Source organism: Thunnus thynnus, chromosome 22 (genome assembly GCF_963924715.1).
Source record: "Thunnus thynnus chromosome 22, fThuThy2.1, whole genome shotgun sequence".
NCBI lineage: Eukaryota > Metazoa > Chordata > Actinopteri > Scombriformes > Scombridae > Thunnus > Thunnus thynnus.
The window spans coordinates 25,367,991-25,394,497 of NC_089538.1; the positions used below are offsets into that span (position 1 = coordinate 25,367,991).

The following is a 26,507-nucleotide window of genomic DNA, read 5'->3' on the forward strand; positions in this document are numbered from 1 at the left end:
TTGAGTGCAGAAGTGTTCGTGAAAGAGCTGGATCTTTAGTCTTTTCTTAAAGACTGAATCTGACCAATGAGAGGAGAGAACGTTCTTACCTTTTACTGATGCATTTTGGTTCAAGAACCAAGTTTACCGACTCATCCACTGATTCAGAACAAAAAACACAGTTTTTTCTAATTAATTGGTAGTGTACTAATTATCTGTCTGATTTCCCTGTAATTAGCACTAAATAACTGCTCTTTTCAGGTATCATTCATCAAATTATCAGGGAAATATGGACCCACCCAAAGGATCCTGACTGTTAGTTTCTTCTTTTATTCTAACAATGTTTAATCTCTGTTTGGATGTTTATCATTTCTAATTTTTAAAATGTTTTTAGATGATTTTGATCTGTTTGTAGATGCAGAGTTGATTTAATCAAACCTGCAGACAACATAATAATAACAAACATCAATCATTCACATCAGAGACGTTCATGTCAAAATTATTGGGTTGAAACTCGACACCTCAACGACCCCCCCCCCCCCCACCTCAGGCCACGCCCACATTCTAGAACACTGGCGGTGGGCCATTGTTAGCACTGTTGCCAGGCAACACGGCTCACCGTCGTCAGGGACAACCAGCCTCTCTGACTTTCTCTGCCTCTCTCTCTGATAGCAACACCATTACTGAGATGACAAGCCCACACACACACACACACACACACACACACACACACAAAACACACACAGCTTCCATCTTGTGGCACACAGGCGGAAAAAATTCACACAAAAACATATTGCTCATTTAAATGCAGGGTTCGATTTACGGGGGAGTTAAGGGGAGAAAAGGACATAAGCTCCCCTGAAAGCTTAATTTGAGAGATTTAAGGGAAGCTCTAAAACATCGTCCATTTTTGTGTCACAGGTCATAGATTTTTGATTTTCTGTACATTAAGGTTCCTGAAACAAACAATAATAGTAAAAATATCAATATTGTGTTTATTCGCTCATTACATTCCAATATCCGAACATTTGTCTCCACTTTATTAAACACGATGCTGTGTCTATTCCAGCTGTGGCGACGCACTCAAATCACTACGTTGTCGCGTTCAAGTAGTGAACAGTGACATCGCCTCCAGGTTGTTTCACGTGTTGCGTGTTGCGTTTAGCGCGTTGCTATTGTCTTGCTAGCCGTTGAAGCGAGTGGGCGTGTTCCGACGTTGTCATGTGATGTTGTTGTCGATATAAAAACACTGCGACAGTGAGCTGTTTGAAGTATTAAGTGTATGTAGTAACACTTGAATGTTTTGTTTCGCCGTAACCCTGCAACTGACGGCGCACATCCATGTTTGTACGAGCATATGACATGTTCAGCAGTGCACCAGAAATCAGGGCTCCCATGAAAGCCACTGTGTAATTCGAACCCTGTTTAAATGCCTGCACACACACACACACACACACACACATCATTACACGCAGTACTGTATGATGCAATCACCTGACATCCATATCCACGCGCTCACTCACAGCCACTCTTTGAAATGCTTTATTATAATTCAGCACATGAGGAGCTCACAGAGACAGAAAACATGAGGAGGACGACAGACACAGAAAACAAACGTCTCCTTCCCCCCCTTCTTTTCTCTCTCACCCCGCCCCTGAACGGGAGGAGGAAGGACACGTTCGGTTTGAGTTCCCACAAAGAGGCGAGGGGAACGTTTTCCTCATGATGCTCGAAAGATAAAAGAAAAAAACAAACAAACAATAAAAAACAAAATAATACATATTTCCAACACGTCTGTGAGTGCAGAAACTTTGACACGATGAGTGAACACGAACGTCTGCACCGAATTTTATGACAATCTATCAAATAGTTGTTGAGATATTTTGGAGTCACGAGGATTCGTCCTCTGGGGATCATGAATGTCAGAACAAAATTTTTAATAAAAGTCCATCCGATATTTCACTCTGGACCAAAGTCGCTTTTTGATTTTTCAAGATTTTCCGAGACAAAGGATGGACTGGAATCTGCTCCAAAAACCGATCAGTTACACTTAAAGAAACTCATCAGCATTGAGTTCAAGTCCTCCGAGGGAAATCATTACCATATGTTCTGCCCATTATTGAGTTCTTTCTGGCTGTAGGTTCATAAAGTTTTTCAAAAAGTTTGCAAACGGGTTTATATCCCATTTAAATTGTAAACTCTCTAATTTATGTGTTCTGGTGTCTGCTGACAGAAAGCCCAAAGTACCTTCAGCTGATGACTGGATTTAAATTAATTACGACCTCTGTAGGATGGACAGATTAACGTTCTCCATCAGACTGCAGCAGGATAAGTTACACCTGCTCATCCATCATTTGTTTAATGTGAATTTCTTACCTTCACTGAGGTACACCCAAAGGTTCTGGTTTCACTCTTCTATTATGAATTTTCATTTATACACCCATATTTGTATATTATTTATTCATTTGGTCTAATTAACTTTTTATAGATTATAGTTGTTCTTTGTTGAAACTGTAAAATCAAAGGGATGGACAGTCAAGGCTTCTAAGTCTCATTACAGTGATTACATTATTTGTATGTTGCCTTGGTATATCCAAAAGAGTAAAAGATGATTTTAAAAAAGAAAAGCTTTCCAAAACTATGCCCCAACTACTCTGGATAACCACAGACCTCACTCAACAGTTTTCATTGGGACTATTTTTTTGTTTTCCCAATAAAAACCAGGAGTAATGTAAAGTGACCTAGTGCAAGCTCAGCGCAGGAATGTTTCCAAAAACCTATGTTGGAGGAAATTTTCTACACTGAACTTAATGTCATTTAGCCCAAAATCCTTCATAACAAGCTGATGGAAATCTGGAGAATGTCTTCGCAAAATAATCTGAATAGTAAGATCTATTTAAAAACACAACCAAACATTTAATCAGCTTTCAGTTTGAAAACACCTGAACACAAAGACAGCATCTCTGGTAAGCTTCATGTTTGGGCAGAAACAGCTAATGATAATAACGGACTAATTAAAACTTCCTGTAAGTCATTTGATTCAGTCTGCTCAGACAGAGGTTGGGTTAAGGTTAGGCTACTCAACATTCACTACATTAATATTTCAAAACATGACTTTGTACGAACTTCCAAACTGAGCTGGACTTCCAGAAATCAAATTTTAGACTTAAGGGCTTTTTCAAACCAGTGTAGTTTAGTCTGGTTGAATGGGACTCTAGTTGGTTTTCCTCCTTGGTGTGATTCATTTAAGCAGATCTGAACACAGCAATCATACTCAGACCAAAACAACGGCACAGAGACCCTTTAGAGGAGGTGGTCTCAGTCCGGTCACAAACAATTTCTAGAGCGGTTCGTTTGTGGTGGGAACGTGATCCGACTGACCGACTACAAGGCTGCAAGTTTGAGCTAAACAGATGAGGGAAAACAGTGGCTAGCAGTTAGCTGGAGAATTAATCAAGGTCCAACCTGGACTAACAAAGAAGTACGCTGCCTTCTTCTTCTTCAGGACCTTCTTCCTGTGTTTATGTTCTCGCTCTCTCCCCAAACACATCTGACCAATGAAAGGAATTTTTGCTGTGTGAGAAGAAACCAAACCAAGGAGAAAACACAACCAACTAGACCAGAGCAAACCAACTGTCGGTTTGAAAACGCCCTGGATGTCTTGGTTTAAAAGGTAACACAGAACATGTTGGTGCACAGACGTGTTGGAAAAGACGTGTTTTTTTAGTGTTGAATGTTCTGATCTCTTTCAGTTCAGTTTCAGTCCCTTGTAGATCCAGAGTTCCGCTCGGAGCTTCCCAGAGGATCCAAAGGTTCCCTTTGAGTTCCCTCGCTGCATCGAAACTGCAGCTGGATTCTCTTGTTGTGTTTCCCGTTGGTCACCGTGTGGTACAATCTGCATTGATGCAAGAACAGAGAAACTGGTTCTGAACTCTCTTTGTGGTCCTGGTGAAGGTTTGACTGATACAGAAATTTTGAGTTTGAAAGTAAGTTTTTCCAGCTTCAGTTCATATAAAACCAACCGAAAGTGTGACTGCGCCCTGAGAACTTTCCATTGAAATCCAGACAAATACAATAAATTCAGACATTTCACCACTCTAGGAGTAAACTAATAAATAAAAATATTTAAACACCAGATTCCTTGAGAAGTATTACAGCTCTGGACCATCTAGAGAGTTAAGAAGCAGCTCGTTTCGTTCCAGCGTGAGCACAGCCCAGTAAAAATCAATCAAGGTGCCTTTTAATTTCTCGAGGAGGAGGTAGACAGAAGAGACGGATAACAGTGATGTGGTAATTGTAGTCCTGCTGTGGTGGAGTTGTAGTCCTTAATAAGAGTCCTGAATCACTTCCTGCTGAGGTCAGTTTGTACTCCCTCTGTGGTGAAGTTTTTCCTTTGAGGTTAAATTGTCGTCAGGTTTTGGTCAAACTATAATCGTTTCCGTAGTGACAGCAGCAGTCCACTTGAGGCCTGAATCGTCCTGGTTTGGCTACGATGTGGTTTGTGGTTCGCTAGGAAGAGGAGGAGGAGGACAAAAGAGGAGGGAGGAGACAGTTTGATCACAGATGGTGAAGGCTGTAGGACAGGAGTCATGCTCAGTGTTGTCGTCATATGGGATTGATGGTGCAGGTGGAAAAGATTCCCGTGTTTACGTCATCGGACGACTCAGGATCGTTGTATGACTGCAGAGTTGTTCAAAAATACTGTGCAGTGACAATATAACACTATTAAATTTGAGTTTAATTACCTTGAACAATAGGCTGACAGTAGGCGTCCATATTTGTTTCATTCTCAAGCATTTCTGTATTATTTAGTGCCAATGCCTGCTACGGCCGAAAACGACACTATGAGACGCTGAAAGTGAACCAGAACAGTAAAGTTGCAGCCGGACAGATAAACAATGAGCTGAAACTCACTACAAAGCTCCGTAAAGCCGAGAGGAGCTGCAGAGTCACTAATAATTCTCTGTAGGTTCATCACTATGAGACACAACCAACACATTACACTGACAGATAAGATATTACTGTTGTGAAAAATATCCATTATAGCTGCTTTAAGGGCAGATGGTTGCGTTCAGTGCTTCCCAAACATAGTAAAACTGATTTAAAATTGAATGTTGTGTTTAGTACCTCATATCTTAGATTAGATCTACGAACTAAATCTAAAAAGTTGTCAGTGTCACTAACTGTCATTTTATTACCCATATATGTCTATCTTTGCCTGATAGTCAGACTGAATTTCCATTTTATGTTTACAAATTTCTCGTTGGGAGGGGGGTTATTTTGTTTTGTTTTGTTCTAACCAATCAGTAACTGTTAATAATTTTGAGTTGACACAGAAGCTGCTGTAGCTGTTGCTAGGAGCTGTTATGTTTTTTTCCACATTGATCAAAGTCGATTTAAGAGACATTTATTCTGTAAGTTGACTACCTACAACTTGTACAGCTGTGTCCGTTTCATCCACGCTTGTTGCATGTTTTCTGTCACTAGGTGGCTAGCTATGTAGGAAGATGACGTCCCCATTCTTAATACCACCTGCAAAGCTCTGGCAGTGAACCAGGTTATATCTGATGTCTCTGATGTAAACACTGTTTTTAAAATTGTCAAAATTAATAACTGTAACCTGATTACTGTAGCCTTCTGTGATGCTAACATGTACAAAGACAGACTGGTAGCATTTCTAGCCAGTTAGCCATAGCTTGCTAGCATCCAGACACCCTGTGTGCATCTGTCTAGGAACTGAGTTTAGGAGCTGAATTTAAAACAAGTAAACAACTTGTACTGGTAAACAAGTTCAGGAAAAACACCAAATTCTGACCGGCTGTGACCAAACTGTCCCCTCGTCTTCTGTCCTCTGAGCTGGTTTCCTGTTCCAGTTGAGGTGGGATTTGTAGACTTAAATTGTCATCCACACAGTATGAAATTGTAATCCTGTTGCAAATCATCTGGTTCAAAACCAGCTGTAGTCCCTTTTTAAAAATGTATCCAAGCCTAATTTGTAGTCCGTATGCGATGGTGACCTCCTGTTCGGCCTCTAGCTGCGACTCTGTTGGCGGCGAGGGAAGGCTAGAAGAACCAACGAAATGCCTCGCCAGTCGGGACGGAGGGCGGCCGCTAAGGAAAAGAAAGTGAGAAAAAAGAAGTGAGAAAGAGAGAAATGTGTGTCTCTATGTGTTTAAATGTGTTTTTAGATGTAACAAAACTTGTTATAATGTGAGGTCAGTTTGAAATGTTAAAATGTTCTCGAGCATTACCAGTGGTTTGGCTAAAAATGTAAAATTAGACGTAGAACAGATCATAGACCATCAGATTATCAGGCTCTACTGTCCGCTATCAAATAAAAGCATAAAATCAATCTCTGAGGACAGTCAGTGTTTTTCCAACCACCTGTTTTATGTGCATTTTCAATTTCTGTTAAAAAAACCTTAATGGAAATGCCAGAAAATAGAAGAAAAGTGTGAAAATCACAAAAAAAAAAGTGTTTCCTGTTGTCTGAGGTGTGAAAGTTGTGTAGATAAAAACAAATGTAAACAGACTGAGTGAATAAATGATGACGTACATTAATCATGTGACTTAAACATCACTGAAGAGCTGAAAACATCAGATCTTTGTGGAGCGATGATGAGGAGACTGTAACCTTCCTCAAATGAATACATGAAACTAACAGAAATGTCATATTTCCATCGTTTGAGCTTTGACTGCTGCTCTTTTTATGACATCATCTTCTTCTTCTGCAACGGTTTAATGGCACCAACTGGAGAATCAGCACTACCAGCTGTTTATCTGCTAATATTCACACAACAGCAGTGGATGAAAAGAAGCTTTAATTCATTCATTCTTTGGGAGATTCTTTTGCAGATTTTCTTGCAATTTGGTTAAACTTTGTGCTACATGTGGATGGAAGTATCTCAGCTAATTTAAAGGAAATCAGTCCAGTAGTTGGATGGATGCACCGGTGAGTTGTGTCTAGTTTGCTTCAATCAGAAGAAAAAAAAAAACATCTTGTCAAACCTGCAGGTGGGAAAGTGTTTTTTTAAGGAATATATCTTTAAACACAGCCTGGTTTCACTTTGAAGTTAGTGGTCAGTTTTTTCTGGACTCAGCAGGACTAATATTCTGTCAGAGGAGACGAGCTGTGAACATTTTTCTTTTTAAGTTAACAGCCAGGAGGCTTTGCTGTTCATTTCACAAGGTAAACTTTCTGATTGGCTGAGAGTCTGTCAGGTCGACATCAAAGAGAACAGAAGAGAGATGAGGCAAGAGTGTGAAACCACCTGCAAACACACACACACACACACACACACACACACACACACACACACACACAGAGTGCTGTCACTTGCCGTTAGCCTCCACAGGTCCAATTAGCGTGTAATTGAGGAAGATTATGGCTGCTAATTCACTGTCTTGCTAACACACACACACACACACACACACACGCACACACACACTGTGTTTCGATGTGTGTGCTCACACCACACGTGTGTGTTGATGTTGAGAGAATAATTAGTGATAGTTTGTGGAGATTCGAACAGGAAGGTGTGTGTGTCTTGGTGTGTGTGTGAGATGTATAGAGTCATCAGTGAGGTCGAACGCTGGTGTCAACGAATTATTGATCTACACTAATTCTTATTGCACGCGCGCACACACACACACACACACACACACATCAATAACATAAATATTCTTCTTTCCCTCTCTGTCTGCAGCTCGCTTTATCACTGTGAATCAGCGGAGAGTCGGTGTGTGTGTGTGTGTGTGTGTGTGTGTGTGTGTGTGTGTGTGTGTGTTGGCAGCCTGCCAGACCTCAGCAGGGACCGAGCTCTCGCTTTTCACCACCCACCATCTGCACAGCGCTCTCTCACACACACACTCAGCAGGGTGAGCGATGCCTTGCAGCTCATGCTTCACTGGCAGTGATCTGGGTTAAGCGAGCCAGGACACACACACTCACACACACACACTCACACACACACACACACACTCACACTCTCACACTCTCACACACACACATTTATACTGCGATACTTGTGAGGACACTCATTGACATAATGCATACCCTAACCTGAACCTAAACCTAAGCTCCAGCCCCAAAGCGAGGACCGACTTTGCAAAAACGTCCTCATAAAGATACTATACATGAATACACACACACACACACACTGATAATGACTTACATTAATTCCCTGGAGACTTACTCTAACCTTATCTTGACTTTAAACCAAGTCTTCACCCTAAAATTTAATGATTAATATCATGGAAACTTGATTTTTGTCCCTAAAAGGGAGGTGAGTCCTCACATGTGACCAAACAGACTAATGTCCCCACAATATGAGCAATACATGCACACACACACACACACACACACACACACACACACACACACACAATTGTTTAAAAATTTGCAAATTCTCCAACTTTGTACCACGTGTGTGTGTTTAGGTGTGTGTGTGTGTGTGTGTGTGTGTGTGTGCCCTCACCTCCAGCACCCCCCCTCCTCCCCCCGGCTTCTTCTTCAGCTCTTCACACTTCCTGAACTTGCAGATCTGGTGACCCGTCTTCCTGTTGCGGCAGGACGAACAGACACCGCAGTTGATCAGCCGCCTGCACGGCCCGCACACGCCGCACCGCTTCCTCTTTCTCTTGGCCACGGCCCCAGACGACGACGATGACGACGACGACAAGGCCACGCCCCCTGCCGTCACCCCTGACGATGAGGGCGAGGAGGAGGAGGGGCAGGGGGAGGAGTTGGCGTGCTGCTGGCAGTCTGTTAGCGCCCGCTGGCCGCCCGTCATCTGGAAGGCGCTGCCGGCGTCTGAGATCCCGCCCCCTGCTGACCCCATCGCCATGACAATAACCCCAGGGGGTAATCCCAGCCCCCCCAGGAAGCTACCACCCATCACCCCTCCCCCATTGCAGCTCCCTCCCTCTGATAGGCCCATCATGTCCGGGTGGGCGTGTCCCTGTTTGTTCATGACGCCACAGTCTGCCCCGCCACCGTAACCAGGGAGGAAGTTTCCGTTGCTAGGCGCCATGGGGTGATGGTGTGCTGTTCCTTGTGTGACAGGAAGTGAGGGGGCAGTATGTCCATGTTTTTCAGCTCCTCCCCCCTCACTGCTCCCCCCGCTTCCTCCTCCTCCCCCTCCCGACCTCCCGCCGCCCTGGTGCATGCTGGTACTGTGGGGGTGCGAGGAGGTTATGTGACCCGCCGCCGTTGCAGACGGGTGGTGATGATGGTGGTGGTGGTGATGCGTCGGCGCGGTCGCCACCGGTTTGGGCCGACCCCAGAACATGGCCGCCGGGTGGTTCATGTTCACGTTCATGTTCATGTTGTCGTGGCAACCCCAGGGCGCTGTCGCCATGGCGCCCAGACTGGTGGCGGCGGGAGGGAAGATGGGAGCGGCGGCTGCCAAACGGGCCGCCAGTTTGGCCGACTGAGGGAAGTTTGTGACGTTCATGTTCATGTTGACGTTGGTCTTGTAGAAGCTGGCGATGGACGAGCGGTAACGGTCCATCTCGGTGGTGTAGTCCAGCATCGGCGCCAGACTCGACACCTGCAACACATGTTACCATGTTACCACGGTGATCAATACCAGCTCATCAATAAAACGTCTGAACCAGAGATGTTGTCTTTTTTATTCCACATATTATTCTTATGTTCAAACTTGTAGTCTTCAGCCCCAACCGACGCTGACTCAAGTGACATCACTTGAGGCAATTTGTCAGATTTCACAGCGTTTCATCTGGAGACACAAAACACTTTATTCTACTTGTTACACCTGGAAACCAAACACTTCCTGTTTAAATATCATCACGTCCGTCTCATCGTTTCCTCCCTGCAGCTCATGAATGTTTGTTCTTTTAGACAAAGTTTGATAAAGTGTTTGGTTTCATGAACAACAGCGAGTTTATCCGTCAGATTGCGCCTCTCTTCAGGCTTCATACTGTCGTTTTATGGAGGTGTTTCTATTTCCTGCCTTAAAGGATGAAGTCGGGGGACAAAAGCAGTAAAAGTAAATGTAAATAAAACAGTGTGGTATCAATTAAATAAAGGCCTTTTTAAAAAGATGTCACTGATTCTGTAGCCTCCGATCATGTATACGAGTGTCGTCCGTCATCTGGAGACGGATCCATTTTCTGCTGGATGATCCCGTCTTCAGTTGTGTGTATTTGTTCTGTGGACTCTAATTTTATCCAATCATATACTTTAAACTTACCGTCCCGGGCGACGTTATACTCTGCTGACATTTTCATTTGTTACCGTCCTGTTTCTAAAATCAGGTTTGTCAGCTTCGTCTTGGCACCGCCTCCTGGTTCAAATTGAAAAAGCGCTGACTGGTTTTGATGTTTATATCACCTTCGTGGGTAGAGGCGTTTTCATAAATGTCATGTACAGTAACGACTTGTAGAGTCAGAGTTGTTCTTCCTCTGAACGTTTTCTCTCTGTGAGGTTTTATCTGATTTACTGTCGACCTCAGTTTTCATCCCTTTGGACAGACGTTTGGTTAGAATATGACGGGAACTCTTTCTGTCTTCATTCTATATTGATTTATTTGTTATTTTGACTAAATTCTACGTTCATAAATCACAGTTTACAAGCAGGAATCCAAACCTTTGTGAGCTGAAAAGCCAAATGTCGACTCACCTGTCCCTGTCCGCCGTAACCATGGTGATTAGGGTGATGGTGCGAGGGGGCGGAGCTTCTCTGGAGCATCGAGGAGAGGTCGCTCTCCACACACACGCCGCTCGTCATGCCCGACATGACCTCACACACACTTAAACACACACATACACACACATACACACACACACACACACTCACAAAGGAAGGAAGGAAGCTGGCGAGCAGTTAGATCTCTGCGGTCGACACGATTTGCTCTGTGAACAAAAACAAAAGACAAAGATCATGAAAAGCTGTTTAAATCTACTCGCCGCCTCTGCTGTGATGTCATGATGATGTCACAGACATTTGTTTGACACCAAATGCAGCAGAAATTAAACTGTGATTGTAAACTTTACTGTTTGGTGAAGACGCCATCAAACTGGACTTTAGATTTTATTCAACCTCCGCTGTTACATCATGTAATTATTTATTAATTATTTATGTTTAATTTATTCTCTTCATATATTTCGTACACTTTGTTTCTTTGTCCGTAGCAACGTTATTTTCTTTACAGTTCAATGTTCAGTAAAGTACGTTGATCCCGATCGTAACCAATAATCTGCAGTATTACATCATGTTATACTGACTATATGTTAAGGCTGTCGCCGGCGTCTTCACCATAGCAACGGTCGCTGAGGATCATGGGTAGGCTAATGTAGCCGCTTCCGCTATCGTACAAAACTGACACAAATAGTTGGTTTTCTGGATTTTCGTTGGGAAACTAATAAGGAAAAGATCACATGTTTTTGGTTTCATGTCCACAGACCTGCTCGATATTCAATCCAAAAAGGAACAACGATAAAACGAATCGGCAAAAACCAGAAACAGGTCGGGTTTGATTGGTTTGATTGGTTTGACTGGTTTGATTGGTTTGATTGGTTTGATTGGTTTCTCGTTATTTGATTCTGACACCAAAAACGTTTTTTTGTTTTTTGTTTTGAAACAAATAACAGATTTACCGTTTTTTTGGTTTTTGAATTACAAATGAATTACGAATTATCCGATGATATCCGAACCATTTACATGCAAACTTTTCACTCTTACGTGTTTGGTCTGAAACTACCGACAGATTGACCTCTGACCTCTGCACACACACACACTAGTCAGGTTTCTAAATGTATCTCAAATTTTAACTGAACATTAAATCTGCAAAAGAAAATGCAAACTTATGCGCGTTTTTATCGGCTATTGTTATGTGAATATTAGGAGTCGGTTCATCAAGATAAGCAGCAGGTGGCGCTATACCACCACAGAAGAAGAGAACGCGTAATTAAAAGAGCGCCAGTCAAACTATAAATGCTGCTGTTTCTTATCTAATATGACGTTTATATTTGTTTCGTCGTCGTCTCCACACGTCTGATGTTCGGAAGCTTGAGAGACATTTAAGTCACGTGATTTCTGTACGTCATCGTTTAGTGGCCGAAGTTGTTTCCGTTGCACTTCGTCACATTTACCTTTTATCAATACACCAACTTTTCCACCTGCACTGAGCATAAAAACTTTTTGTTTTACGATATTTTATGATTTTTTAAAAATTTTTTGGTGTTTCTACTCAGGTTTTATTATTTTATGTGCAAATAGAAAATTGGCATAAAAGCAGACGGATGGAAACACACTTCCTGAGAAAGAGATGTGTGAATGTGCTGGTGTGTGTGTGTGTGTGTGTGTGTGTGTGTGTGTGTGTGTATTTGTAGAAGGAAATAAAATGCGTTCAGCCTCAACAGAGAACGAGAGCATGAGTGTGTTTCTGCTCCGTGTGTGCGTGGCCAGTGTGAAAATGTGTGTGTCGGTGTGTGTGTCTCGCCCCCCCGCCCCCCCGCCCCCCCCCCTCACTCCCTTGAGGCGTAACTAATTACCCTGTCTGGTCAACCGGGCCAGCGCGAGCTCTGACAGAAGGTCACGGTGGCCACCGGCCGCGAGGGGAGAACGGCTCTCCCAGGCGACACATTAACCCCCCCCCCTCCACCTCCCCCCCCCCACCCTCAGGCACAGTGAGAGGAAGGCGAGGAGGAGGAGGGAGGGAGGGAGTGAAGGGGGGGGGGGGTCAATCAAAAAAAAAAAAAAAAAAAAAAAAAAAAAAAGCCAGACCCGATAACAACCGATAAATACCGTGAACACAGCATGCAGTCCGACAGAGAGAGGAGGAGAAAACGAGAAGATGGACGGCTCGTGCTGCTGCTACTTACCGGGCCCGCGAGGAGGAGGCGGAGGAGGAGGAGGAGGAGGAGGAGGAGGAGGAGGAAGAGGGTGATGAGGAGAAGAGAAGGAAGAAGAAGAAGAAGAAGACCGTCTGGGAATTAGCCCGCCACGGATCATGGCTGGCGGGGAAGGAGACAGAGAGAGAGAGGAGGAGGGGGGGAGAGAGGAGCACCGGGAGGGATTTGTCGGTCTGTCGGTACCGAGGAGAGAAGGAGGAGGAGAGGGAGGAGGGGGAGGAGGAGAGGGGGGAGGAGAGGGGGGGAGGTGGGGGTGCGCAGGGGGGTGGCGGATAACGGGGGGCGGATGGATAATCACCTGGGTTTGGCACAGGCGAGCGGGGAGAGAGGCGGGAAGGAGGGAGAGAGAGAGAGAGAGGCGTTAAATTAGCCAGGTCGCGAGGAGGAAGCGGCTCTGTGGAGACCCTGCAGGGGCGGGAAAAAAAAAAGACGAGCTCGAGGAAAGAAAAGAAAAAAAAACACCACCATGGGAAGAAAGGGGGAGGGGGAGAGGGGGGTGGGGGGGGGAGGAGGGGGGGTGATGAATAATGGCGGAGGTTATGAAAGGATACGTGCGTCGTCCTAGCGACAGAGTGAAGGGTGAGGGGAGGGGAGGGGGCGTAAAGCGGCGGGGGGGGGGCAGAGGGTACACGCGACGCTGATGTTCAGTAACGGAGACGTGTGTGTGTGTGTGTGTGTGTGTGTGTGTGTGTGTGTGTGTGTGTGTGTGTGTGTGTGTGTCGGCTCGTGCCCTCCGCCGTCTCTCCTGCTGTCGGCGCCGCCCGTGGTGGCTGCGTGCCGTGCGCGCAGTGTGAGCGGTCTGATTGGCGCGGAGGCGAGGTGAGGGGAAAACAGGAGGCGCGAGACCCCGCAGATGATTGGCTGCCTGCCGCCAACAGAGAGAGAGAGAGAGAGAGAGAGAGAGAGAGAGAGAGAGAGAGAGAGAGAGAGAGAGAGAGAGAGAGACTGTGGAGGGAGAGAGATGAATGAAGATGAATAAAATATCTCTTTAAAAGACGTAAATAAAGAATGTAACTGGCAGCATAAACACACTACACGGTGTCCTTTAATTGATGTTAATTGATTAGTTGCCGTGACGATGAAAGCGACACTGGGAGCGGGAAGAGTGGCAGCACTTTCCAGAGTTGTAATATTATGAGAATACAGTCAAAAAGTCATAAAGTAATAAAAGTAGATTTTCAAGTCAAATTTATGTTATTTCAACTAAAAAAACACAACTGAGACGATTAAAGAATGAAGAGAAGAAGAGAAGAGATCGATTAGAGAATAAAGTCATAGTTTGAGAAAAGAAGTTAACATTATAAGAATAAAGTGAGTCAGTATTAGCAATATAACTGTAAATAAGGAACATGGAGAAACAGTTTAGTTTAAGTTTATATTGTTGAGAATATTATGATCAAATGAGACCTTGTTTTATAAATGTTTAGCATGTTTTACTTTTGACGTCATGTTTTGGTTTTTATTCTCTTTTATTCTTTCTCAGTTTATGTATTTTTGTCTGATTCTTGAGAGACTGAATTGATTCCTCACATTCTCACTTTACTGCCTTAGTCTCGGTATCCGTCTGCTCCTTCAGCTCTGATATCTGGATAACAGTAGCTGCCATTAAAAACATGTATTTACTGCTGTTGGGACTATTTTATTTATTGATTAACTTGTGGATTATTTTCAGTTTGTTTTAAAGGATACATCTGGTGATATACTAGCATCTGTTCTTCAGCATTTCTAATATTTAGGGTTTGATTGATTGATTGAAAACATGCTTGAAGTCTTTATTTTATATCTGTATTTCCTGAATATTAGCAAAAGGAAAAACATCAGAGAAGTGACATAAATAAACAAGAAAAACTAGTGTTGCTGTATGTTCGTAAAGACAAAGTCAGTAATGAATAAAATGCATCATTTAATATTGAATTCATATATTTACACACACTCACATGTGAATTTCAGGCTTCAGAGATGAAGCTGTTCTGCTAACCAAGCATGTAAAGACGGGGCTGCTGTGCCAAACAATCACTACTCAAGGTCCTCTTTCAACCCTGTCACACTCTCTTCATCAGTGGATGTTTAGTCAGACTTCTATTTCTGAGGTCAAGAATGAACGTTAATGCTCTTGTCAGGCAGCTGAACAGACACATATAGCTGGTGGCTAGCAGTGACTTAATCGCTAAGCTACGTGTAACTAACATTAGTCACGTCTAATTTATTGATTTATAAGGCACATTTAAAAACAACAAGAGAAACTTATAATACAGTTAAATAATTAAAACAAAAATAAATAGATAAGTAACTGTAACAGACAAGATTAGAATGATTTATCAGCATATTATAAATGAAGGGGACTGAAAGGCAGCTGTATAAAGTTGAGTCTTTAGCTGGGATTTAAAAGTGGAGATAGTTGGGGAGGATCTGACAGTGAAACTGGTGCAATGTAAAGTTAGCTAACGTTAGCTAGTGCTCAACATCATGCTGGTTAGCAGCAATTTAACTAGCATCAACCAAAACAACTAACTAACTAAACTAGCAGACAAGTAAAACTGACCAAACTTATTTCATATCCTGTGTATCTAGCTAGCAGTATTTATGCTAGCTAGCGCTCAACATAGTGCTGGTTAGCAGCAATTTAACTAACATCAACCAAAACATCTAACTAACTAAACTAGCAGACAAGTAAAACTGACCAAACTAGTCTCATATCCTGTGTATCTAGCTAGCAGTATTTATGCTAGCTAACGCTCAACATAGTGCTAGTTAGCAGCAATTTAACTAACATCAACCAAAACATCTAACTAACTAAACTAGCAGACAAGTAAAACTGACCAAACGTATTTCATATCCTGTGTATCTAGCTAGCAGTATTTATGCTAGCTACTAGCTTTGACAACAAAATCAGTACTGTTAGCCGCTAGTTAACCATTTTCACAGAAGATTCCTCAGTAAAATTAATCTTTGAGCCAACATGGATGAGAAGTCCTAAAGTTGTGATGGATTAAATCACAACTACTGAGCTTCTCCATGAAAACTGAGCAAACTCTGAAAGCTCCGGAAAAGGCTAGTAAGTGGAGTTTTTTTTTTTAAAACTATGTATAAATTATTTGACCTGCTCATTGAACACCCTTTAATTGGTTTAACTTCCATCTGTTAAATTTCATTATGTGTCCATATATTAGTTTATATTCCACATCTGTATAAATAGTAATAACTGCATTCTCTGTTCTCTCCACATTGTTTAACCATGTCTGCATATTTTGCACAGTTTTTTGTAAATCAGCTAATTTTTGTAACTTTCAGGTTGATCTATTTATCTTGGGTTTTTTCAGCGTATACTGTACTTGTTTTAAATACTTTACCTAAAAGGACATCCAGTCATCTGACAGCATCAACAGTTTTGTATCATCATTTTTAGTCATTGCAACTTGAATTTTTGTTTTTTCTTCATTAGATGATGTTTATTATCTCTTGGTTGTATTGAGCTGCTGCGACTCATGAATTCCCCCCAGGATAAATAAGGTAATTATCTATTACTTCTTCCTAGTAACACTATTACTACTACTACAATGTTTGCAGTATTTTGTGATAAAATGTTTATGTGGAAACGTGTGCATGTCAGTTACTGTGGACTCCATCACACTGAAGTTCAGCCGCATCACGTCAGCAGACGGTCAGATAAGTAAACAGCCGTCCTCTGCAGACTAACATGTGGTTCATTATCTTTACGCTGCAGTCTGTCTGTCACAGCAGCCTAGCAGAGCGCCCTCAGGTGACGGACACATCCACCTGTGCAGAAGCTTTTCCTTTCATCACTCTGGTCGTCTTCATCAGGCAGAACCCCCCCCCCCCCCCCCCAGCAGGTCAACCTCCATCAGCTTCATGCACTGAAAACACTGCAGATTACAGTCAGAAATATCACTACGCACATATTTACATGTTAACACTCTGAAATTTTATATTTACAGTATATATTTTACCTTGAGTAGGATTTAAAACATAACAGATACAAACAAACAAGTGGTTATACAAATACTTCACATATATAATAATAACAAATACATGAAGTTTTCCAATGTGTACAATGCAGATTTTTTAAAAACTATTCTTATTTTCTAGTGTTGTCTGTTTCTTGTAGTGTGTTGCAGTGACTGTTCATGGTAATTTATAACTGATACAGATTGATTAAGAGTAAATTAATTAATTTAATAATTGAGTAATTGTCTTTTTTAAAGGAAAAATGCCAAACATTTCCTGGTTGTAGCGTCTCAAATGTGAGGATTTGAAGCTTTTAAGTGAATAAACTGGTGACTATTTTGGACTTGATTAGACAAAACAGGACACGTGCAGACGTCACCTTGGGTTCTAAGAAGTTATAACGTGTATTTATCACTGTTTCTGACATTTTATAGACAAACTTATGAATTGATTCATCAAGAATATAATCTGCATATTTATCAGTAATGAAAATAATCGCTAGTTGCAGCTAAACTGTTTTTCCCTTTGGAGACACTAAACATAACGAGAAGATAACAGTCCATAAGACAGAAGAATACCAGATTACAACTATATTATACTGTATTATAATAGATGTACTATACATATATATATAAATGTACAATATAATGTGCTGATTGTAGTCTTTTTGAGACTTGGGAATATCCTGCCAGCAGTGGATCATCAAAATAAGCCCCTGAATGTACCTTTAAGTATTGATTTAATATTTGTAGTGTTATATGTTTGTGTGACATCCCATGATCACCTCTTCTTACAGTCAGAGTTTATTTATCAACTGGAGCTCCAACGTCGGGTTTTGAGCCGTTATACTTTTGACTTCTGAAGTGTTTGGAAAGCAGCAAGAGCCTTTGAATCGCTGCCAGCTGCGGGGCTGCTGCTCCATATCCAGCCAGCACAGCCATGTGGGTTCAATGGTTTTGAAATGGATTTAATGTGCGGGTCCGATAAGGCCTAAATGTGAGCTAAGTGGGCTCAAACTGGAACCCACGTGGTCTGTCTGTGATGAGAAATTTGACCAAAGTCTGCTTTAAATTGGGCCAGTAGCTAAAAGGTTACTGGAAACCTATGACATATGAGTCAGATATAAAATTAGGCCACTAATAAGAAGCCATATGCAGGGAAGGTTACTGAATTACTAATTGATGCCTTGGCTTCCTGCAGCAGAGGTGGAAGAAGTACTCACATCCTTTACTACAGTAAAAGTACCAGTACAGTAAAGTAAAAATACTCCATGACAAGTAAAAGTCCTTTCATGTTTTTTGTGAGTTTTGCAGCCACCGTAGGTTCTCCTACATGTTTAAATGAACGTCCGTTATGTTCAAGCCAAACAAGTTCACACAATGCTGATTCTTTGTATTTTACAGTATTCAGAGTTTTTAATCTGGTGTCGGGTTTGACATTCCCGCGCTGGCCGGATGAACGCATACTGAGCATGCTCTGTGGGCACTAGAGACCTCCGCCGGCTGAGTGGCTAACTTCCGGTTAGCTATCTGCTAACTCGAATGGAGATAAAATAATTAAAGCGTGCGCTTCTTCTAGACTTTCCGAATGTTATCAGACTGAATGGATCAAATTCTGACGTTGAAACGAGTCATTTCGAGGGGGTTGTATGACACTCAAAACAATTTAGCAACCGTTTTATAGCCGCAACAGTAGCAACGGAGTAGGCTACGGCGGAGCCTGTGACGTAAGTACATGTCGGCAGTGTTTTTGTAATAACTTTCACTGCCAGAAGGGGGAGACAAAAGTCCCGTACTGCAGCTTTAAACAGCTTGAAGTACTGTTTGAAAAGTGTGATACAAATAAAACTGACTTGAGTATCTGTTACTTTCCACCGCTGCCTGCAAGACAAAGTTACATTCATTAGTTTTTAAGGAAGCTTAGCAATTTTAATGTAGACAAATGACTTTTGAAAATGTTGTACTCATCTTGTATTGAGTCAGTCCTTACCTTTGCTTTTATTTGCTGGTTCGGGAACCTAAATGCTGAAGAATATGTTAAGGGTAATTGTGAGGATGAGCTCTAAAATCACTGGCTGTGATCTGAATGACCTCCGTCTTGTTTATCAGAAGAAGGTCACCAGGAAAGCTCAGGATATTCTTCAGGACCCTCTACATCCTCTTTATTCTGAGTTTTCCCTCCTTCCCTCTGGATGTAGGTATAGGATGAGGCTATCCATAGTTTGAACTTTTAACAGGAGGGTACGTGGACCAGGACTAACTCATATTGTTTTTGTCACTGATATGTCTGGAGGCACCTGTTTGTTCTAGCTGTAGAGTAATGAAACTGTGTGCCCTTAAACTGCATATGTTTTAAGACTTGACCTTGTTTTTTTATGTTCTTTTAGCAGTGTGTGTTTTTAGGAGGGATAATGGAGATGTCTCTACATGAACATCCTTCAAAGATGGTTGCAGCTCGTCATCTAGTGGAGGAAAGTGAGAAGAACTCAGCTGCTGAGATCAGCTGACTCCTGTTTATCTTTGCTTCACTCTTTCTGTGCGAAATGTGCAGCGGCTGTAAAGCAAAAAAACCGAACAAACCTGCCGTGTTTTACTCATGCTGCGACTATGCGCTCCTCCAGGCTTTGACACCCAGTTTACTGTGATGAAATGACGGCTGCAGGTATGACAGATCCCCGGTTAGCTGCTGGCTGTAGCTTCCTCAGCAGCTGCTAACTGTTAGCGTGCTAACCAACAGTAGCTAACAATAAAGCCCCTGGTAACCACTGCTGACGACGAGGGGCATTAAAAGACGACTAACGTACGAATTTACGTTAACTAAGGCTCAAAAACTAACTAACTAGCGTATCTCATGAGAGCCGTTGGTTGAATTAAAGAGGCTAATGTAACGTCAGGCGGTTTTGACCGTTGAACACACACATAGGACACCGAGAAAAGAAGCTAACGTCTTGTTTTAAGCGTTTGAGTTTTAACCGTTTTCACAGAAGCTGACTCTATTAACGTATAAAATCAACATTTAGAATATTACTCAACAGTGAATAGACGGTGTTATATCATATATATAGAAATGGAGGCGCTGTTGTTCGCACAGGCGTTGGTGGTATAGTGGTTAGCATAGCTGCCTTCCAAGCAGTTGACCCGGGTTCGATTCCCGGCCAACGCATCTGTTTTTGCACCTGAAAGCCGGATACAACTCGGTAGAATCGTTTACGGCTTCAAGTAATGGTTATTTTCTTTATGTTTGTATCTGCCAGTATTTTATTCATTAATTGTTTGTTTATAACATGTCAGAAAAGGGAAAAAAGCCAATTACAAGTTCCCTTAATCCAAGAATATTCAAATGTGTTGTTTTTCCCAAGTCAAAAAGTCCTCCTTGATTTCACCTTTTCCTATACATTTCTAAAAATGACTTTTTATCACCTTTTATGAGAAAAATGTTTGGTTCTTTCTTTTTTCACAGTCCTACTGGAAATCTGAATCTTACATATATTTCAAAAGTTTTAAAAGACTTTATTAAAGGACAGGTTCACAATTTTTCAAGTGTGTCTTAAAACAACAATCAGGAGCCCAAATGAACAGTGAAACATATTTTTCTTGCTGTAATCTGCTTATACATGAAATGGTTTGTAATGGTTTTAAAGTGGCGGGTGAATTAAATGAATAGGATGTGACACTCTGCTTCTTCTTCAACACTGTTTGAATTCCAGTTTCATATTTTAATGCAGCTTCAATGTGTTGATGAGGTGAAACATAATTAAACATAAAATCAATCTGTATTCTGTCTGAAAGTAAGTGAAACAGCAGCTTTTTCTGTTTGGTTTTCCCCACAGCTCCTGAATGAGTTGGCCGTAAGCTGTGTGTGTGTGTGTGTGTGTGTGTGTGTGTGTGTGTGTGTGTGTGTGTGTGTGTGTGTGTATAGACATGGGCAGGTATTTCCACAGCGAGATCGACATTAAGAGTCCATGGCATCAGGTGCTGGCTGCCTTCTGGCAGCGCTACCCCAACCCATACAGGTAACACTGACGCACCCACACGCCTACACTGGTTTATCTAGAATATGAACGTTTTCCTTTATAATTATATCCTGCTAGCCTGAATCTTGATAGCGTTGCTAGCATCGAAGCACTTTTGTTTGTTTGTTGTTCTTGAATTAATCAGATTAATTCCATTTTTTTCATGTGTCTTACCCTGGTCATGTGAGATCCACCGCCCAAGCCCCTTAACCCTAACCTTAAAGCGGTGTTAGGCAAATGGTGGCCTGTGGGCCAAATCTGGCCCTCCAACAGAAATATTTGGCCCCCTAACAAAAGCTGATGTTTTCCTTTTTTCAGATTACTTTAAATTGTTTACATGACTCTTTATAAATCTACAGTAGATAACCATGTAAACACAAGGCTTATGTAAATTCCAATAAATATGACCTTGTTACATCTTAACCGTCAGATATGTTTAACACAGGTACGTAACTATCTATAAATCTATAACAATACTTCCACTGTTTAATTCAATGAATCAAAAGAAATAAACAAACAAAACATATTAGAAACATGTCTGATGGTCGCAACGTTGGCGCCCCAACAAGTATTGCTGAGAAAATCTGGATTCAAGATTCTCACTCTTCAAAAATGTACTCTTCAATATACCCTCCCTTTCCAAAGAAATGTGCTCCATTGATCTCACTCTCTAAAATGTCCTCCCTTTTCAAAATGATATCACTTTTCCAAAAATGTCCTCTCTTCTCAGTGTCCTCATTTTCTAAGAATGTCTTTACTTTCCAAAAAAATGTCTTCACTCTAAAGGTCTAAAACTCACGTCGGTCCTAACAAAATAGATGTACAATAACACACACACACTGTGTGTCTCTATATAATGAATCTATATGTTTGTGTGTATCAGCGCCCATGTCCTCACAGAGGACGTCCTGTACCGCGAGGTCACCCCCAGCAACCACCTGTTGTCACGGCGACTGCTGACAAAGACCAACAGGCTGCCCAGCTGGGCGGAACGCGTCTTTCCCGCCCACATGGCCCGGGCCGTCTACGTCCTGGAGGACTCCATCGTCGACCCGCACACACACACACTCACCATCAAGACCTGGAACCTCAACCACAACACGCTGATGGTATTTATGGGTCAAAAAAGAAGAGAATTCTCACATTTCACAACCTGGAATTATCAAATATTTGGTGTTTTTGCTTGAAAGAAGACAAATACATAATTAAGAACATAACTGATCATTGCAGCTGTAATCTACAGTGTTTTCTGTCTCTCAGACGGTAGTAGAGCGGTGTTTGTTTGAGGAGGATCACAGTCGGCCATCGTGGACCAAACTGAGGAGGGAGGCCTGGATCTCCTCGGCTGTTTATGGTCTGGCCCGACCAATACAGGTATAGAAGTGTATCACTACACACAAACACAGAGTCACAGTCACATACAGTAATGTCTTTGTGTCTCTGTCAGGAATTTGGTCTTGCCAGGTTTAAAAGTAACCAAGCCAAAGCCATGAAGGGGCTGGAGTACGCTCTGTCCAAGATACAGGGTGAGGCACACACACAAAGAAACTTTTTTGTTAGTTTCCACTCAGATTTTTTGTTAATGCGCAAATTGAAAACATGAATAAAAAGAGGTGGATGGAAACACACCTTGTGATGTTCTGATTTAAAAAGAGGCTGCCAATCAAGAAATGGCATCTGGTTTTCATCGCAGCCAAGCAGGCCTCTAATTTACTGCTTTGGGTGTGATCATCAGTGTAGCAGTGGAAATTTATTTCATGACTACGTATAATTTGGCCAAGAGGTGAAAAATAAACAGAAGAGCAGAGGACCGAGAACAGAACCCTGAGGTACTCCATATTTTACATCAACATATTTAGGTGTGGTATTACTACAGGAAAGACATTGTTATACTTTCAGATAAGTAAGTTTCACTAAGAGAGAGCCAGAAACACCAAAGGGATTCAGTAACAGAAGTATTGCTGTCAGGTAGGTGGGAAGGACCTTACCTTAAACCTCAAACAGTCCTGTGAAAACGTCACCAGAAGGTCCTCACTTTATTCTAGAGATCAAAAACATAGAAGTCAAAGAGCACACGCAAAAAAATTAACAACATAAGGAAAACAAAAACACAAAACATGCCTGATTGTTTTCTTTTATTAACAACAGCTGAGGTTCCCCCTTATCTCCATGGTGACCAGGGCGAGTTGTCAGAGAAGCACAAGCCCCTCCAGCCGCAAGCCACGCCCACCTCTACCCAGAAGCCCAAGCAGTTTGTTTAACCTTCCTCTTCCTGTTGACCTCCATCATCAGAAAACATGTGCTGCTTATAATCTCAGCTAAAAGCAACGGAGAGTGATGAATATTAACTGAACATCCGCTGTTCTGTACTGAACTACAAACCTTCCCAGAATTCCTTGGGACAGACTGACGAAACTATCTTAGTAAAAAAACAATCATCATAAGTCTTATTTCTCTCAATGATTCTTTAGTGTTTAATTTGGACAGTTGGTACAAGTAGATTTAAACATTCACAACTGAGGTTTTGTTTCATCTTTAAAAGATAAATAGATATTTCTGATATAGTATCTTAAATATTAAGTTGGGATAAAAACACATTTCTTTAATATTTTTCTTCTGTAAGATCTATAAAAAGTCTGAATTATGTTTTCCTAGTGTTAAGTTTATTTAGTTTTTTAGGAATATTTTCTGTTCAAGTCATAATTTTTATATTTTTATTTGAACATAGTTTGTATTTGTCATTTTGAATTATTTTATTTCAGAATATTTTACATATCATTTTTTCTGTCATTTTGCAAATGTTGATCCATAAGAATCTCTTGCATGGTCCAATTAATTTCAACTATATAATAATCTCAACTTTGTCTGTTGAGGTTATTTTCTTTCTATTTTTAGTTTATTAGAAAATTATGCATTATGGAAACTGTTAAATCTCTGTATATGAATGTTGCATCAGGTCACAGCTGTAGATTGTTGCACAGATGCATGTTTCATACTCTGAACTGTCCCTCCAGTCAGAAACGTTAGCGTTAGCGGTTTAGCTGAACACTGTTTTCCCTGCATGATCGCCCTCTAGTGGTCAGCTCCAAGGAAACGTAACACTCGTACCAAGTGACAAAGGTTCCTGATTGGTCCTTTGTCGGCATGCTGCTCAGAATGAGGCTCATGGATTTTCATTCTGTTTCTTTCCAAAGTTTCAGTTTGTTGTTGTAGAAGCTGATAACAGCACAGAACAGAAACTTGTTCAAACTGGACCAACCTTTGTTACAAAGTTTCAGTTTTAGAGATTAAAACCTTTGTTTTAAAGGACCAGTGTGTAGAATTTAGCGGCATCTAGCAGAACGGACCCGGCAGAAATGGAATATAATAGTCACAAGTATGTTTTAATTAGTTTATAATCACCTGAAAACAAGAATTGTTGTGTTTTTGTTACATTAGAATGAGCACTTTACATCTACAGAGGGAGCAGCTCCTCTTCCACGGAGCCACCATGTTGCACCGCCATGTTTCTACAGTAGCCCAGAACAGACAAATCAAACACTGGCTCTACAGAGGACCTTTTGCGTTTTTTGTGGCCACCGTAGGATCTCCTACACGCTGGGAAGGGCAGAGGTATTCAGCTGGTTGCAATCTGCAACCTCGCCGCTAGATGCCACTAAATCCTACACACTGGTCCTTTAATGTCATATGATGATTTTATTTTACACATATAGCTGCTTCTACGGGATCTCCTGCACAGATTTTTTGACTGAGTGGGGGTACCACTGCACTAATGAAGCTCATCTACTTCCACCTCTACCTTGGAAAGTCTATAGAAAGAGTAAAGATGCAGAATAAGATCATTTAATCCAATGTGTACGCTCATTTCTACTCATAGAACCAGATTATCAACTTCTTCTTGTGCATTAGAACATGTATACAATTAAAACCACTTCTGATCATGTGTACCAACGACAAACCCAGAGTTAAACCCATGTGTAACTTCAAGTAAACTAGAGCTGCCAGGTAGAAGACGCTACAATATAAAAATGGCACCGGAACAAAACTCACATTTTTATATCTGTTTGAGACCAGAGTGCGTTTTTTGCCAACTTATCTCCAGATACCACTTTTTAAATTCTGTAATATTAATACCACACAGTAAAACACAGTCTCATGTACGCATAAGTTACTTTATTTTTTTTGCAAAGTATTCACATTGTTCAAACTTTTAACAGTGTTATATTCCAGTGATTGTGATATTTCAAGGAGCAAAATACCTTAATAAACATAAAATAACTTGAGAACTTGAGAGTAAACTGATAATAAAGAAACAAAATAATTAAAAAAACACACATTTATACCCATGAATACACTTCATTCTGATAACACTGACCTAGTATTAGTATTAGTTCAGTATGACACATTCACAACAATAATAATACATTTCCTTTAGTACATAAACCTTTAAGGCACTTGAACATGTTGTTGAGAGTTCGCAAAAGTGAGTTTTGTCTGACAGAAGCAATATTTATTAATACTGATATGATAAATACAAAGAAATACTCCTTAAATTATTCCAAACTGAGTATCGTTGTTTTTGGGAAAACAAAGTGTGTGTGAGCATCAGAAACTGTTTTGTTACAAAAGCTGGAACCAAACACCAGATTCTTGGTTTGTTGTTTGTTCATTGTTCTGATGTTCAAGTCATAGTTTTGTTATTTATACTATATTTCATTTAGTGAAAAATATTGTACGATTTTTTTTGCGTTATAAAATATGAAAACTGATGCATCTTAGTTTTTGCTTCTTTTATCAAACGGATTTAAAAAAACATCAATAAAAATTCTTTCTATGCATTGGTTCCCTGTCGTCTGTACAAATCCTGCAGAGTTTGGGTTTTTTTTGCTAGATTGCATTTTCAGAACTACAGTGTTAGTATGATTTTTATCTGACCCTATGTACTTTACTGATTTTGGGTGTTGGACATGTGACATAAACATTCCAGAGTCTGCATGTCACCTTAGGTAATATGGTATGGCCCTTCGGGGGGACCTTAGACCTTGTTGTGAGGCAGCTGTCAATTACATGATGGATGGCTCCCAACTGACCTAGTGCCCATGGAAAACCTATGTTATTCATGTGATAAGATACAGATGTGTAACCCCATATAAGCTATGCACCGACAGTGGTATGTTGCCCAGACCATCTTTGTACATGGAATGGACCCGATAGCCATCGTCTAATAAACGTCTACAAAATGAGAACTTCGTCAGCTCTTCCTTTGAACGATATCATCACACATCCTTCCTTTCATACAGAGCTCACATTGAGCTGGAAGACATGTTTAAAGCACAAAAGTTACTGTCTTGTTCTTACAACAGATGGTTGTTGTACGGCTAAATGAGTCTTCATCAACGAGGTCCACCTCAGAATTAGCTGTTAAATCTATTGTACAAACATCATAACAATATGTTTGTTTCAAGACATCAACAACAACAACATAACACTCAGTTGGAAACTTGAGAAGAGTCAGTTTGGAATCTCACTACTCAACAGGTTTCTTTGGCAAAATCGACGCAAATTGCGTGAAAATGATGTTGTGAAGTTAGAAAAACTGCGTGTTTGAGGCGGATGTTATTTTCAATCTACGCATCACTTTTATGAAACAGACAGAATAACATTTGTGACATCA

The 26,507-nt window shown here is 41.2% G+C and overlaps 2 protein-coding genes and 1 non-coding gene across 8 annotated transcripts; 2 read left to right on the forward strand and 1 right to left on the reverse strand.

Moving 5' to 3' along the window:
- Window positions 1–1,505: 1,505 nt before the first annotated feature.
- On the reverse strand, window positions 1,506–14,882 carry LOC137174035 (CXXC-type zinc finger protein 5-like). Its single transcript, XM_067579027.1, has 4 exons — window positions 14,793–14,882; window positions 10,622–10,854; window positions 8,457–9,530; window positions 1,506–6,090 (listed from the first exon to the last, which is right to left on the reverse strand). Exons 2-4 carry the CDS (start codon window positions 10,736–10,738, stop codon window positions 6,043–6,045), a joined length of 1,239 nt encoding a protein of 412 aa, XP_067435128.1. The 5' UTR covers window positions 10,739–10,854; window positions 14,793–14,882; the 3' UTR covers window positions 1,506–6,042.
- A 4,330-nt stretch (window positions 14,883–19,212) lies between these two features.
- LOC137174037 (PRELI domain-containing protein 1, mitochondrial-like) lies at window positions 19,213–24,892 on the forward strand. 6 transcript variants are annotated; one of them, XM_067579034.1, is made up of 7 exons: window positions 19,213–19,295; window positions 20,651–20,709; window positions 20,740–20,833; window positions 21,717–21,942; window positions 22,094–22,207; window positions 22,281–22,359; window positions 22,982–24,892. In XM_067579034.1, the coding sequence occupies exons 3-7, from the start codon at window positions 20,742–20,744 to the stop codon at window positions 23,092–23,094; spliced, it is 624 nt and encodes a 207-aa protein (XP_067435135.1). In that variant the 5' UTR covers window positions 19,213–19,295; window positions 20,651–20,709; window positions 20,740–20,741; the 3' UTR covers window positions 23,095–24,892. The 6 variants fall into 6 exon arrangements, with proteins under 6 accessions (XP_067435135.1, XP_067435132.1, XP_067435134.1 ...); XM_067579033.1 differs by lacking the exon at window positions 19,213–19,295 and adding an exon at window positions 19,350–19,482; XM_067579031.1 differs by having other exon boundaries at window positions 20,651–20,833.
- trnag-ucc (transfer RNA glycine (anticodon UCC)) lies at window positions 19,912–19,983 on the forward strand. Its single transcript has one exon. It is a non-coding gene; the product is annotated as a tRNA-Gly (tRNA).
- Window positions 24,893–26,507: the final 1,615 nt, after the last annotated feature.

What these genes read in the sequence shown, in the direction of transcription:
- LOC137174037 (XM_067579028.1), top strand. An exon ending in TCAACCACAACACGCTGATG is followed by an intron (nt 21,943 to 22,093) that starts GTATTTATGGGT and finishes TCTGTCTCTCAG; the next exon opens with ACGGTAGTAGAGCGGTGTTT. An exon ending in GTCTGGCCCGACCAATACAG is followed by an intron (nt 22,208 to 22,280) that starts GTATAGAAGTGT and finishes TGTCTCTGTCAG; the next exon opens with GAATTTGGTCTTGCCAGGTT.
- LOC137174035 (XM_067579027.1), bottom strand. Translation starts at nt 10,738, where the DNA reads ATGTCGGGCATGACGAGCGGCGTGTGTGTGGAGAGCGACCTCTCCTCG. An exon ending in GTTACGGCGGACAGGGACAG is followed by an intron (nt 9,531 to 10,621) that starts GTGAGTCGACAT and finishes CATGTGTTGCAG; the next exon opens with GTGTCGAGTCTGGCGCCGAT. An exon ending in GAGGAGGGGGGGTGCTGGAG is followed by an intron (nt 6,091 to 8,456) that starts GTGAGGGCACAC and finishes TCTTTTCCTTAG; the next exon opens with CGGCCGCCCTCCGTCCCGAC.